The 11,879-nt window shown below is 43.1% G+C and overlaps 1 protein-coding gene across 1 annotated transcript; it reads right to left on the bottom strand.

The window, feature by feature from the left end:
- Positions 1-8,518: 8,518 nt before the first annotated feature.
- Positions 8,519-11,436, bottom strand: DKK1 (dickkopf WNT signaling pathway inhibitor 1). Its single transcript, XM_006757948.2, has 4 exons — positions 11,013-11,436; positions 10,608-10,770; positions 9,286-9,429; positions 8,519-9,156 (listed from the first exon to the last, which is right to left on the bottom strand). Exons 1-4 carry the CDS (start codon positions 11,256-11,258, stop codon positions 8,903-8,905), a joined length of 807 nt encoding a protein of 268 aa, XP_006758011.1. The 5' UTR covers positions 11,259-11,436; the 3' UTR covers positions 8,519-8,902.
- Positions 11,437-11,879: the final 443 nt, after the last annotated feature.

The following is an 11,879-nucleotide window of genomic DNA, read 5'->3' as shown; positions in this document are numbered from 1 at the left end:
GTGTTTAAAAGAATCACATGAAATGATCTATGTACCCAAGCACTAAGATCTCAGCCATCATCCTGCTGTATTGAGCCCTCAACCAACAGTCTCTTTCCTTCCACATACCCCTATAGGCTATTCTGTTTAAAGCATTTTGTTGAAAGGATGTGTAGCAGTAGGTTCCAAAATTAGATACACAACATTAATCACAATAGAAGAGCTTTAAAAAACACAAGTGCAGAAGCCCAAGCCCGAGATTTCGATTCAGTGGATATTGGAAGGGGCCCAGGTATTTCAGATGGTGAGCTGAGTTAAGGAACCACTTGTCTAAGAAAGCTATACAATGATTGCCCCTTTTGAAATATAATGAGGAGCATATATAGGACTAAAATGCAATACTTTGACCTCTTCTTGAACCTAAATTGGCCTGGAAAAATCCCTTCCTGAAGGCACAGGACACAGCACCATGGCGCTGTAATTACGGCATCCTGAATTAACAAGTGGACTGAAATAGTTTTCACACAAGGACACACTGAAAGCTCATCCGCACGGGAATGGATGCACAGTTGTAGCACAACGGCCACTTGTTAAGCCCTCACTTTGTGACAGGCACCAGCCTAAGACCTAAAACTGCAAAAAGTCAATCCTGACTCCAAGTTCCACCTCAGTGCTTTGAATTCATCAATTTTGTGTTCCAAGGAAAACAGTCACTTACACACCCCATTTAGGTATCTTCCTTGTGTGTGTCTCAGCTATTTCTAGCTTTTTAGGATGAGTCCATGATATAATTATACCAGACTTTATTTTTTTCTTCTGGAAGTTCAAACCACTCAGCCCTCATTTGTTAATAAATAGCAAATGGTAACCATAAATGCAGTTGACACCACACAAGGTATAATTTGAAGGATGGACTTAAAGAAAAGGTAACTATAATCAGAACACAAAAACAACATTTATGAAACAGTGCACTTTGTGTATAGGTGACTCAGCAACTAGCCTTAAATGCAAAAATCTTAACATAATGTAGTTTGTAACATAATATTAATGTGCAGAAGGCATCCTCTTGGATGAGAGAAGTAGCATAAAAATCTCATAGTGACTTTAGCAGATTAATGCCCAGGAAAGATTGCTTTAAGTCTCTAAGAAAGAAATTATACTACTTTTAACTTTAAAACAGTTTACTTTCACAACTTTATTAATCTAATCTTTTACTCATTTTCCTTTCCTCCTAAACACACAAGACCACAGTGCATAACATTTCAAATACATTCTTAAGTGAAATTTTATTTAAAAAAGAAAAGAAGTTTCTCAATGAAGAAACTTGAAATGCTAAATTTTTCCAAGTCACCAGATAAATCTTTAGCGTATTTTTAAGGTAGCTGTTAAACAACTTAAGGGGTAGGAAAGGTGAACATGGAAGATTAGCATGGTGGATGGTGTGGGTGGGCAGGTTAAATAGCCATCTCAGGTGGTGATTAAAGAAATTTGAATTTATTTAAGGGAAGGGGACGGGGGTAAGATACTCGAAGGGAAGGGCTGCACAGCACCGAGCCAGGGGGCCATTGGGTTGATGATGGCAGCCCCAGGAGCTGGAGTTTCGTCCTTCTATGCAAAGTCACTGGTGGGAAACTTGTCAGTGGGTTTGGGGGCTGAGCTGATGGGCTTGGAATGGAGATGGAATGCAGGTGTGTGGTCAGGTTCCTTCAGGACAGTTTCCATTCCTCGTATGGTCTGAGTCCTGGTGTCCAGTGCGTTTTCCTGGTCTTTCATTCTCCTATGGCAGGGAGCTCACAAATGGCTGTTAAGGATTGCATTGCCCTACAGGCCTGACAGGGTACAGAAGCTTTAATGGTTGAATACCCTACCAGTGGTCGGCAAACTGCGGCTCGGCAAACCGTGGCTTGCGAGCCACGTGCGGCTCTTTGGCCCCGCTCGCGAGCCGCGGTTTGCCGACCACGGCCCTACCCTATTAGTGGTGATCCTGGGGTTTGGAGCAGAATATCTTGTTTTAAATCCTGGCTCCTCACTTAGCAGCTACATGATCTCGGGTAAACAAAACATCGTAAGCTCTCTTTACCTCAGTTTCCTCATCTATAAAATAGGAGTAACAAGCACACCGACATCATAGAGCTATTGTGAGAATGGAACACCTAAATCTATGCGGATCACTTAACATGGCCTCTAGTACCTGAGGGGTGCTCTGAAAAGTTACTCATGATTATTCCTGCCAGTTGCTTTGCGTAGCTGGGAGAAGGTTTTATTTGCCATGTTCCCAGTTGTTAAAAGGAAAGTAAAAATAGTCCTTGAGATCTGTTTGCTTTCACGTTTCATTTAAATGCTAATATGAGCCCTGCCTGCTTGGCTCAGTGGTTGAGCATCGACCTACAAATGACCTATGAACCAGGTCATGCCTGGTTCCATTCAGGTCAGGGCACATGCCCGGGTTTCGGGGGCCTGCAGGAGGCAGCTGATCAGTGAATCTCTCTCATCATTGATGTTCCTCTCTCTCTCCCTCTCCCTTCTTCTCTGAAATAAATTTTTTAAAATGCTAACAAAGTGAATCCATTTGCATCCACAGTTTCATGCCCTTATTGTTTATCAGAGCAGTGGTAGGTTTCTGACTTACGCACACAAGAGGGCAGAATTTGGGAGGGGAAAGAAGGGAAGGAAGAAGGTAAAGCTTGAGGTGTGTATTAGTTACAGTCAAACAAAAAACTTAAATCTCAATGGCTTACCCCAATGACAGTTGGCTCTTGCCCATAAGTGGGGAGGGGCACCTGAGGGGACCTACTATTTAGAAACCCAGGCTGACCTAGGAGGCTCTGCCCCCTAATTGCTGGGCTGTCATCATCTCCCTGGAGATGGAAGATGGGTGAGAAGCTAGTGCAGTATTTCCAGGGACTCATGCCCTGAGCCACGCTCAGTCCTGTGAGACCACACCTGACAGCAGGGGAATCTGGGGAATGTGCTCAGGAGGAAAGAGAAATTGGTAACGTGAATAACTAACAGTTTTAACTGTAAGTTCTAAAAGTACAGGTCTGAGCCCTAGCTGGTTTGGCTCAGTGGATAGAGCATTGGACTGGGGACTGGAAGGTTCCCATGTTCAATTCCAGTCAAGGGCACATGCTTGGGTTTCAGGCTCGATCCCCAGCAGGGGGTGTGCAGGAGGCAGCTGATCAATGATTCTCTTTCATCATTGATGTTTCTATCTCTCTCTCCCTCTCCCTTCCTCTCTGAAATCAATAAAATTATATGTAAAATAAATAAATAAATAAAAGTACAGGTCTGGGAAGCTACAGCTGCAAAAATGTAGGCGATCAGAATTTAAAAATAATAAAATATTGAGAGCCTTATGGAAAGAGTAAGCAAAGAGATGAGAAAGGGACTGATGAACATTTTCCAGTTAAACTTGTGACTGCAGAATATTTTCAATGTATGTCATACATTATCTAAACAGTTCTTTCTAATCAGACAGTTAATTTATTGTTAAGTTGTGCTGCTAAAATGTCCCGGTAAGCAGATTTTTGAATACATTTCATGATTCTGTTCTTAAAATCCTGTAAGTTGAATTGCTGCATCAAAGAGTTTTCACATTTGAAAAATATCTGAAAATGGCCCTTCAGAAAGGTAATGCCAATTGCACTTCTTACTGGTAGAGTATCAGAGAGCTCAGCTTCTGCACCTGTGCCAAGACTAAGTGTTATCTGCTTTTAATTTGAACTTCAGAGTATCGCAGATAGGTGAAATGTTTCAATAAGAAGGAGTCTTTCTCAAAGAAATTTTGGCTCATCAGGATAAAGTTAGTGTGAAAGGTTGTGAAATGTAATCTGGGGTTATCAAGCTCAGACATGCTTCATGTCTTCTGCTAATTATACTTTTTAAATAGGATTTATTTAATAGTTTACAACCACAGGAGGTCAGTTATCACTGGCCTTCAATATGGTTTTATATTTACTAATACTGAGAAACTATGTCATATTTGAATTTACAACTTTGGGGCACAAAAACATTCACCATGATTTGAGAGAACTGTGTATTATCTATATCAGTCAACAACAAAATTTTCTCAAAGGTAATTTGTTTAACTCCAACTCCACCTGTTATGACAACTCTTGCTGGAAAGAAAAGAATATTCTTCCGTAACACTTTTGGCAAAAAAAAAAAATCATAATGTTTATGAAGAGAGTCTAGTAACATATTGAGACAAAATGTCTCAATCACATCAACTCCATCACCACATCATTTTGCTGAAAATGAAGTTTTTATCTTTTTTGGTTTCCTTGATAACAAATTAAATTACAAAAAAATTAGAAAAGTTCTCCTCCCAGGTACCCCATACTTTAGCCACAGTGGTTTACCCCCCCCTTTTTAAATATAGAATGTATTATTACTTTATAGCTTTGTAATTTTCTCTGATACCCTTTCTTATACCTTAATACCTTTTCATTTCTTTTCTACCTGCCAACTCCTCATCCTTCATAACTAATATGGGGTAGACATAATATGTGGCGACTGTCTCTACACAACCCTTCCTGTACACCTACCAAAGTTCCTGTTGAAGGTGTCCTGGATGTAGTCGGCCATGTTTATATTTTCATGTCCAGGTGGCCAATCTAGCCAATTTGACTAGAGGTGAACCCCAGGTCAAAACTGAGCCAATCCGAACCTTTGCCCGGAGATTTGAAATAGCGTCTCCGAGAGGCTAAGCAGTTTGCTCAGCAGAGCTGAGTCTGAAGGCCATTTATATTGGGGTGACATTTATGCCATCCTGACAAGCCATATACATGTGCAGATTACTGTAGAACGGAAGTCATTAGCAAGTTAATGAAATAGTCTGCAGAATGGTTTCCATACTGATTTCATAAGTGGTAGCACTATAATCCATGTATCCTTTTGCTCTCTCTAGTTTAAACTGTTTATCTTACTTGAATTAAAGGGCCGTGGGAAGAAAATGGTTTAAATTCTGCAGCTTCCCTGAAGCTTTTTGAGAGTACCTACAGGCTGAGTTAATGGTTTTTAATGTGTGATATAATATCTTATTATAAAATGTTTTATAAATATCTTATTATAAAATATCTTATTATAATATCTTATTATAAAATAGTAAAGACCTAAATTGAGTGCTTATTAGGAGCTAGACATCATGCTAAGTAGCATGATAGTGCATGCATTATTCTCTCACCTACACTCTAAAGTTAATATTCTCTTCATAGTATCAGGGAGGTTATATTTGCCCAACATCATGCAGTTAGAAACTGAGGGAGCCGTTCATTCTACCCCAAGTCTGTCTGATTCCAGAGACTGTGTCTCTAACCACTAGGTTAGCCCACCCCCAGCTCTCATGGCTGTTAATTGTCTTACTAAATGGTGAACTTTTTGATATTAAAGGAGCGGACATAATTTTAAATGTGTGCATCATTCTACTGAATGCCTGCATAGAGCCTACTGAGCTGACAGGCTCAGTCAATGTTTATGGAATTAAGGTGCTCAGCATTACCCAGGTTGTAATCTCAGATTATTGATAGAATTGACTATTTTTAAACAGTTGCCATTAGCACAGACCCACATTTGTACAAACATCATATTCCTAAATCATATAGATTATTTGTTTTTCTGCCTTTTTTGTGGGGAGATAGTTATCATACTTTGGTATTGTACTCAGAATAGTATTTTAGAAGGTATGAAAATTATAATCCAAAATTTATTGGAACACATGTTATAAGGCTAATGGTAGCACTCCTTATTTTTCTTTAAGACTATAAAAGAAAGTTGGTAGCATGACAAAATTAGTTAATTTTATACGGTTTCAAAAAAGAAGGAAAATTGAATAATTTCACCTGAAATTTCCATAAGTGGCAATGCATGTTAATTTGATGATGCAGTTAGAAATACTAAAACTGATAACATTTATAACAGCATAATTGGGGGCAAAATTTATCCCACCCTGACAAGCCATATACATATGCAAAATTGTTACTAATTCTATATTTGAATTGGTACAATTTGATTTACCATGGGAAAAATTCATAAACTGTTTTAATATACTGAAATATGAACAATCAAACTTAGTCTGCAAATCTATGGTGGTGTTTTTTAAACAATATACCTCCATCTTCATTCTTAACAATAGATTTCAGGTTAAACAAAATTTGAAATATGTAAGTATTTTAGCAAAACAAGAAAAAGGGATGGGGGGATGACTTGTTTGTGATTTTATTTAATAATTTTTTTAAAAAAATCAAAGGAATTAGAGAAAGTCTACATTTAACTGAATGCCAGAGATTACTGTGAACTTGTTGGGATATGCCTGTATTTCCCTCTTCCCCCTTTGATACAATTAGCAAGAGTTGAATCATCACTAGAACAGTGATAAGCAGGCTCCTGACATTTTACCCATGTCAGTCCTTATGCTAAAAGGCATGCTTTTTTATTTTGAATTTTGCTTCAGAAATCAGTCACTATCTTATCCTATAAGTATTCTGGCACAAGAATAACAACAACATAAAAGTTCTGTAGTCATGGCACAATATTTGTTATAGCAAAACCACTGGAAACAATTTAAATGTCTCTCAATTATCCCTTTAAATAAATTATGGTATAGCCATTCCAACATACTGTACTCTAAGGCAACCATTAAAAAGAATGAGGCACCTGTCTACATATTACATAGAATGTGACATGCAAGACACACAGAGGTAAAAAAAAAAATAGCAAGACACAGGGCAGCGTGTAGAGAATTTGCTTCCATTTGATCAAATACCTCTGAATGCATTCCCAAATGCATATATTTTCCATTCAAATAAATTGTTTAAAAGTAAAATCATATACACATTTTAAACAGCCACTATCTAAAGTGTTGGAGCTTCCTTAAATGATCCTCTTTTGAATTTGTATTGCATCTGACTTCTGTCTTTCAGCCTCTATAACTAGCTAATAAAATATCTAGTTTTCTTGATCGCCTGTTTCACCTTTATAAATGTGCAGAATTTCTTTGTCTCTTCCTAATATCTCAGTTGGATAGGAAGAAGAGGTGTCCTTCCTTGATTGGTTTGTCGCTCTGACACCCCCATCACTGGATGGGAAGCCAAAAGGGCTAGAACTATGATTGATGTACCGAGATGTGTAGAGCGGGGGAGCTCTCTGGCCACAGTCAGTTCCTGTAGAAAGGAAGGGATTCCATAACCAAGCCCTTTGAAAGCTCCTCCTTTCCCCTCTTAAACAGAGGCCCTTCTTTCTTCTTTTGGAAGAAAGGGTTTCCTGTTTCCTCTCCTCTATTGTGTTTTATTGGAGATCGCGGGCCTTAGAACGGGCCTTCCTGGCACTTCAGAAAACAAGCACATGCAGAAAAAGAAAGTTTCTCCAGGGTGAGGAAGCTGAAACTTCCAGACAAAAGGAATGTAACAACAGACATCCTGCCAGTGCCCTTCTCCGTGAGGAGCCAACCAACCCTTGTGGCCCTTTGGCTGAGCCCCTTGAAATTGAACCACTTCCGGGCACGCAAAAACAACAAACAGGCAAGGACATCTGCCTTATTTAAGGAACCTTGTTGATCAGTCACTGTCCTTCGGAGTGCCTTCAACCCAGCATTTTGTGGATTTGATGTAGAGACTTTAGTAGATTACAGAATAAGTGGAAATTGAGACGATTGCTTTTCCCTTCCCAGGTATTAGGTTTGACAATATCAAAGTTGGCAGGTAAAAATGCAAAGCCAGTTTGATTTCATTTCTGTGGGCTTTCCTTTAAACAATGTGCCCCTAGCCTTATTGTAATCAACATAGTTCAGGTTAGGCAAAATTTGAAATCTTCAACTCACCTAGCAAGAGATGAGAAGGAGATAATGAAGGAGGACTTGTGGTTTTTACTTAATAACTTTTTAAAAATCAAAAGTAATTAGAGCAAGTCTTCCTGGCATGAAGTAGTATTTAGGATACTTCAAATTAACTTACTTGGTACCAAATCTGCATGTGCTTGTTGACTGTATTTCTACACATACACACACACACTCTCTTCCTGTCATCAGCTTCTTTGCTCTGGTATGACTTTTGTTGCAAACTTCCTTTGTTGCCCAATAGTTATTAACCATTTGGGTAGATATTATAAATTTATTGGAAACCGTTTTTGAAAGTAGTAATGCAAGTTTTGGACACCATGGTCATTTGAGTTTGTCAATGAAGAATATATTTTTCTTGAAAATTACTCAAGAATTGATCAATATTGCCTTACATTTAGACAATATCTTTCTCTGATTATCTTTAAATATGTCACATTTCTGTCCCTGCAGAACACACACACACTTCTAAGGTCACAATGCCAAAATGTATCTATACTTGTAACATTTCATGGTATTAAATGTAAAATTTTATTTCAAGGACTACCGCAGCCTAGAAAGATATATATGTAATCTAAGCACTGAGATAGTACATTTCAGAAAATAAGCTAGTGTTTTCATGATAAATTTTAGATACCTATCATTTGTCATTCAAAAAGTTCCTGGCATTCTAGACTCTAGAATTAAAAGGGTTATGCATTTAGGAAGTAGAGGCTAAACTTATTTATTACAATCTAATATAGAATATTAATCAGAGTCGAGATAACAATCAATGTGTACAAAAATTTACATGACAAGACGATCAATAGACAATGCAGCACCTTTAGAAAAAAATAATTAAAAAGTTTTGTTGCATTTACAGGGTAAGTGCCACACTGAGAATTTACAACACAGTAATTTACTGCAACCAATGACAGGAGAGTTCCATAAAGAAACAAAGCTCTTAACACTCCGCTTTTCAGAAGGTATTACTGGAATGCTTAACTGTAACCACAGACTTTGTACATCCTTAAGGACTGAGCTGGCAAAAGTCACAAAAGGCTCTCATCGCACATATCATATAAAGGAGTCCGCTGTGTTTGGGCAGCTGGCTTAGTGCCTCTGACAGGTGTGAAGCCTCGAAGAATTGTTGGCTTGATGGTGATCTTTCTGTATCCGGCAGGAGAGACCTTCTCCGCAGTAACAGCGCTGGAATATCTCCAGCCCGTGGGAGCCCTTTCGCCTGTGCTTGGTGCACACTTGGCCTTCTTGGAGGACAGGTTTACAGATCTTGGACCAGAAGTGCCTAGCACAACACAACCCTGTAGCACAGTCGGATGATCGGAGACAGACAGACCCTTCTAGTCCTAGGAGAGAAGAGACAATCAGGAAAATACATGCTCGCTGCTCACGCTGCATTCTTGCATCAAGATGATGCAAAAGACACTTCTGATGTGCTGACAACCGGGGATGAGTCTGAAGGTCCCGGAACCTACCTTTAGTATGATACATTTTTGAGGACAGTGTAGTTCTTCTGGAGTACCCATCCAGGGTGCTGTGATCATTACCAAAGCTTTCAATAACGGTTTCCTCGATTTCCCCTCGTTGGAAATGATTGTGATCCGACGGCATGCATATTCCTGAGGAAGCAGGGGATAGTGGTTAACTCCCGCGCTGTAATGTGTGACCACTTACAGCTGTGACCGGGGCAGTCTGGCATGCCTGCACCAACTCGGGGGACCTCACTGAAGTGGCATGATTTTAAACACAAGCCAAACTTTTTCCCTAGTGTTAGTGCAAAACTCCCCAGACGGACAGAAGCATCAATGCGTACACTGTTGCAGTCATAGGCAATGTCCCCGGGATAGCCATTTGAGAGACTTTCCTACCCACTGTGTAGTGACAGTGAGATTTCTGCCCATTTTAATATCACCCATGGGGCAAGAAAAAGAAAATCAGTCACTTAAAAAAAAATGCTTTTAAAAATAACCTCCCTGCCCTGTGAGTACTGCCAGACTAAGTTAAGCAAACGCAGCACCAGCTCCGTGGAAGAATGCAATGTCACCCACCAGTTCCTTTACTGTGTAATTTCTATATTACAGAGATCTAGTTCGTTCATCCTGGAGTATTACTGGGTCCTCGGGACGATCGCCACCCTGAAGTTTATTTCTGGAGTCTCCTCTGGCTGTCTGAGTCTACTACCTCTTTGAGACATTGAATTTCAGTGGATCTGTGGTTGCGGGGAGGAGTACTTATTTTAAGGTAGCAGGAAGTGGAGGCAGCGGGTAGGGAGGAGAAGCCAGGGTGGAGGATAGCAAGAGCTCCCTTAAGAATGGCCAGCACAGATAAATCGGAGTCTTGTGGCTGACAACAGTCTCAACAGGGATCAGGAAGGAGAAGCCAGACTGGTAGAGCCCCGAGAGGCACTGTAAGAGAAAGGAACAGGCCAGGTAAACAGCAGCGGTGCTTCCCTGGGTATCCTCGGATCATCCAACAGCCCGCCCCATTGGCTTCTTTCTCGCTGGATAGCAAGGCTGTCCCAGACCAGTGTTTAGGGAGGGGGTCCATTCCCAGATAAGCAGTCGTGTTAACTCATTGAGGGGGGCCCGGAGGAAAATAAAGAGCTCCAAGACCCCTGGAACGTTCTGTCCTCTGAGACTAACCCTGGCCAGGCAGCGGGTTCAGGGGAACCTTGCGATCTGAATAGCCACTCGTCCGCGGCAGGGCAGCCTGCCCCGAGCAGAGAATGTGTCCTCCCAACCGCAGGTGAGCAGAGGCGGGACGGTCCGAGGAGAGCAGAGGGAGCTGGGGAACTCACCGTTTTTGCAGTAATTGCCGGGGCAGCACATGGCGTGGCGCATGCAGCGTTTGCGGCGCTTCCTGCAGGCCAGGCAGATCTGCGCCCCCGAGCCCCCTCCACGGGCGGGGCTCGCGCAGTACTCATCCGGGCCGCACTCCTCGTCCTCCGCGCACGGGTAGGGCTGCGGGCAGGGGGCCGGGAGAGGATGAGGCACCGGGCATCCAGGTGCCCGCACGCCTGAACCTGTACGCGCATCACAGCCCTTCTCCGCCCCCCTCTCCAAAAGTCACCGCCGCCCACTGTCCCGAACGCAGTTTCCAAATGTTCCCCGAACCGCCCTCACTCGGCCCGGTTCTGCACCCTTCTTCCCAGACGCCACCTCCCCAGGGTCGCGGCGCTCCCAGATCCCCAAGCCCTCCTCACCTGGTAGTTGTCGATGGTCTGGTACTTGTTCGCTCCGTCGTACAGAATCCCCGGAGCCACGCTGACCGCTGAGCCCGGGTGCCCAGAAGCGCCGCCCAGCGGTGGGGGCAGGTTCTTGATGGCGTTGGAATTGAGGACCGAGTTCAAGGTGGCGCCCACTCCGAGCAGAGGGTGGTGGCCGCAGAGAGCCGCTGCTACCAGGGCGACCCAGACCTGCGCGGCCCCCACGGTGCCCAGGGCCTTCATCGCAGAACTCGAGGGAAGGGAAGACAGAGAAGGGAGGGATGTCACTTGGCAAGCCGGGTCCCCAGGAAGCCGCGCTGCTGGTGTGGCTGCAAGTCCGGGTCCCGGAGCCTCCTGCGGTCCCACAGTCCCGGCTGCGGGGCGCACGGAGCTCTGCGCCGCCACCGCCACCGGCCGCCTTTATACCGCGGGCGCCGCGCATTCCGGCCCCTCCGGGGGAGACAACAAAGCTGGGATGGGATTTCAAAGCCCTGGGAGGGGCTGCGAGGGGTGTGTTTGTGTACATGCAGGGGGGCCTTTGACACTCTTCACCCCGCCCCTCCCGGGCACAGGCGTTCCCCTGGACCAGTTCACCTTGGGGGTGGCTGTACTCGGGGACCATTGGAGCGCGCGGCTTTAATAACTGCGGGGGAGGAGGAGCTTAGGGGCGCGGGGGCCCTGGCCTTGCCTTAGACTTCCAGTTGGGACATGGGCATCCGAAATGCTGGTCAGAATGGAAGTGGGATGCTCTCTGCAAAAGCACTTTGCTCTCTCCCCCTTACGCCAGGACTGGCTTACTGTGCGCATAGATGATACTCAGTATTAAATACAACCCGATCCGTCACTCAAAGTCTCTATCAAAGC

Source organism: Myotis davidii, unplaced genomic scaffold, assembly GCF_000327345.1.
Source record: "Myotis davidii unplaced genomic scaffold, ASM32734v1 scaffold695, whole genome shotgun sequence".
Lineage (NCBI taxonomy): Eukaryota > Metazoa > Chordata > Mammalia > Chiroptera > Vespertilionidae > Myotis > Myotis davidii.
Note: the sequence above shows the minus strand (reverse complement) of the source record. Positions and strands in the feature narration are given on the sequence as shown.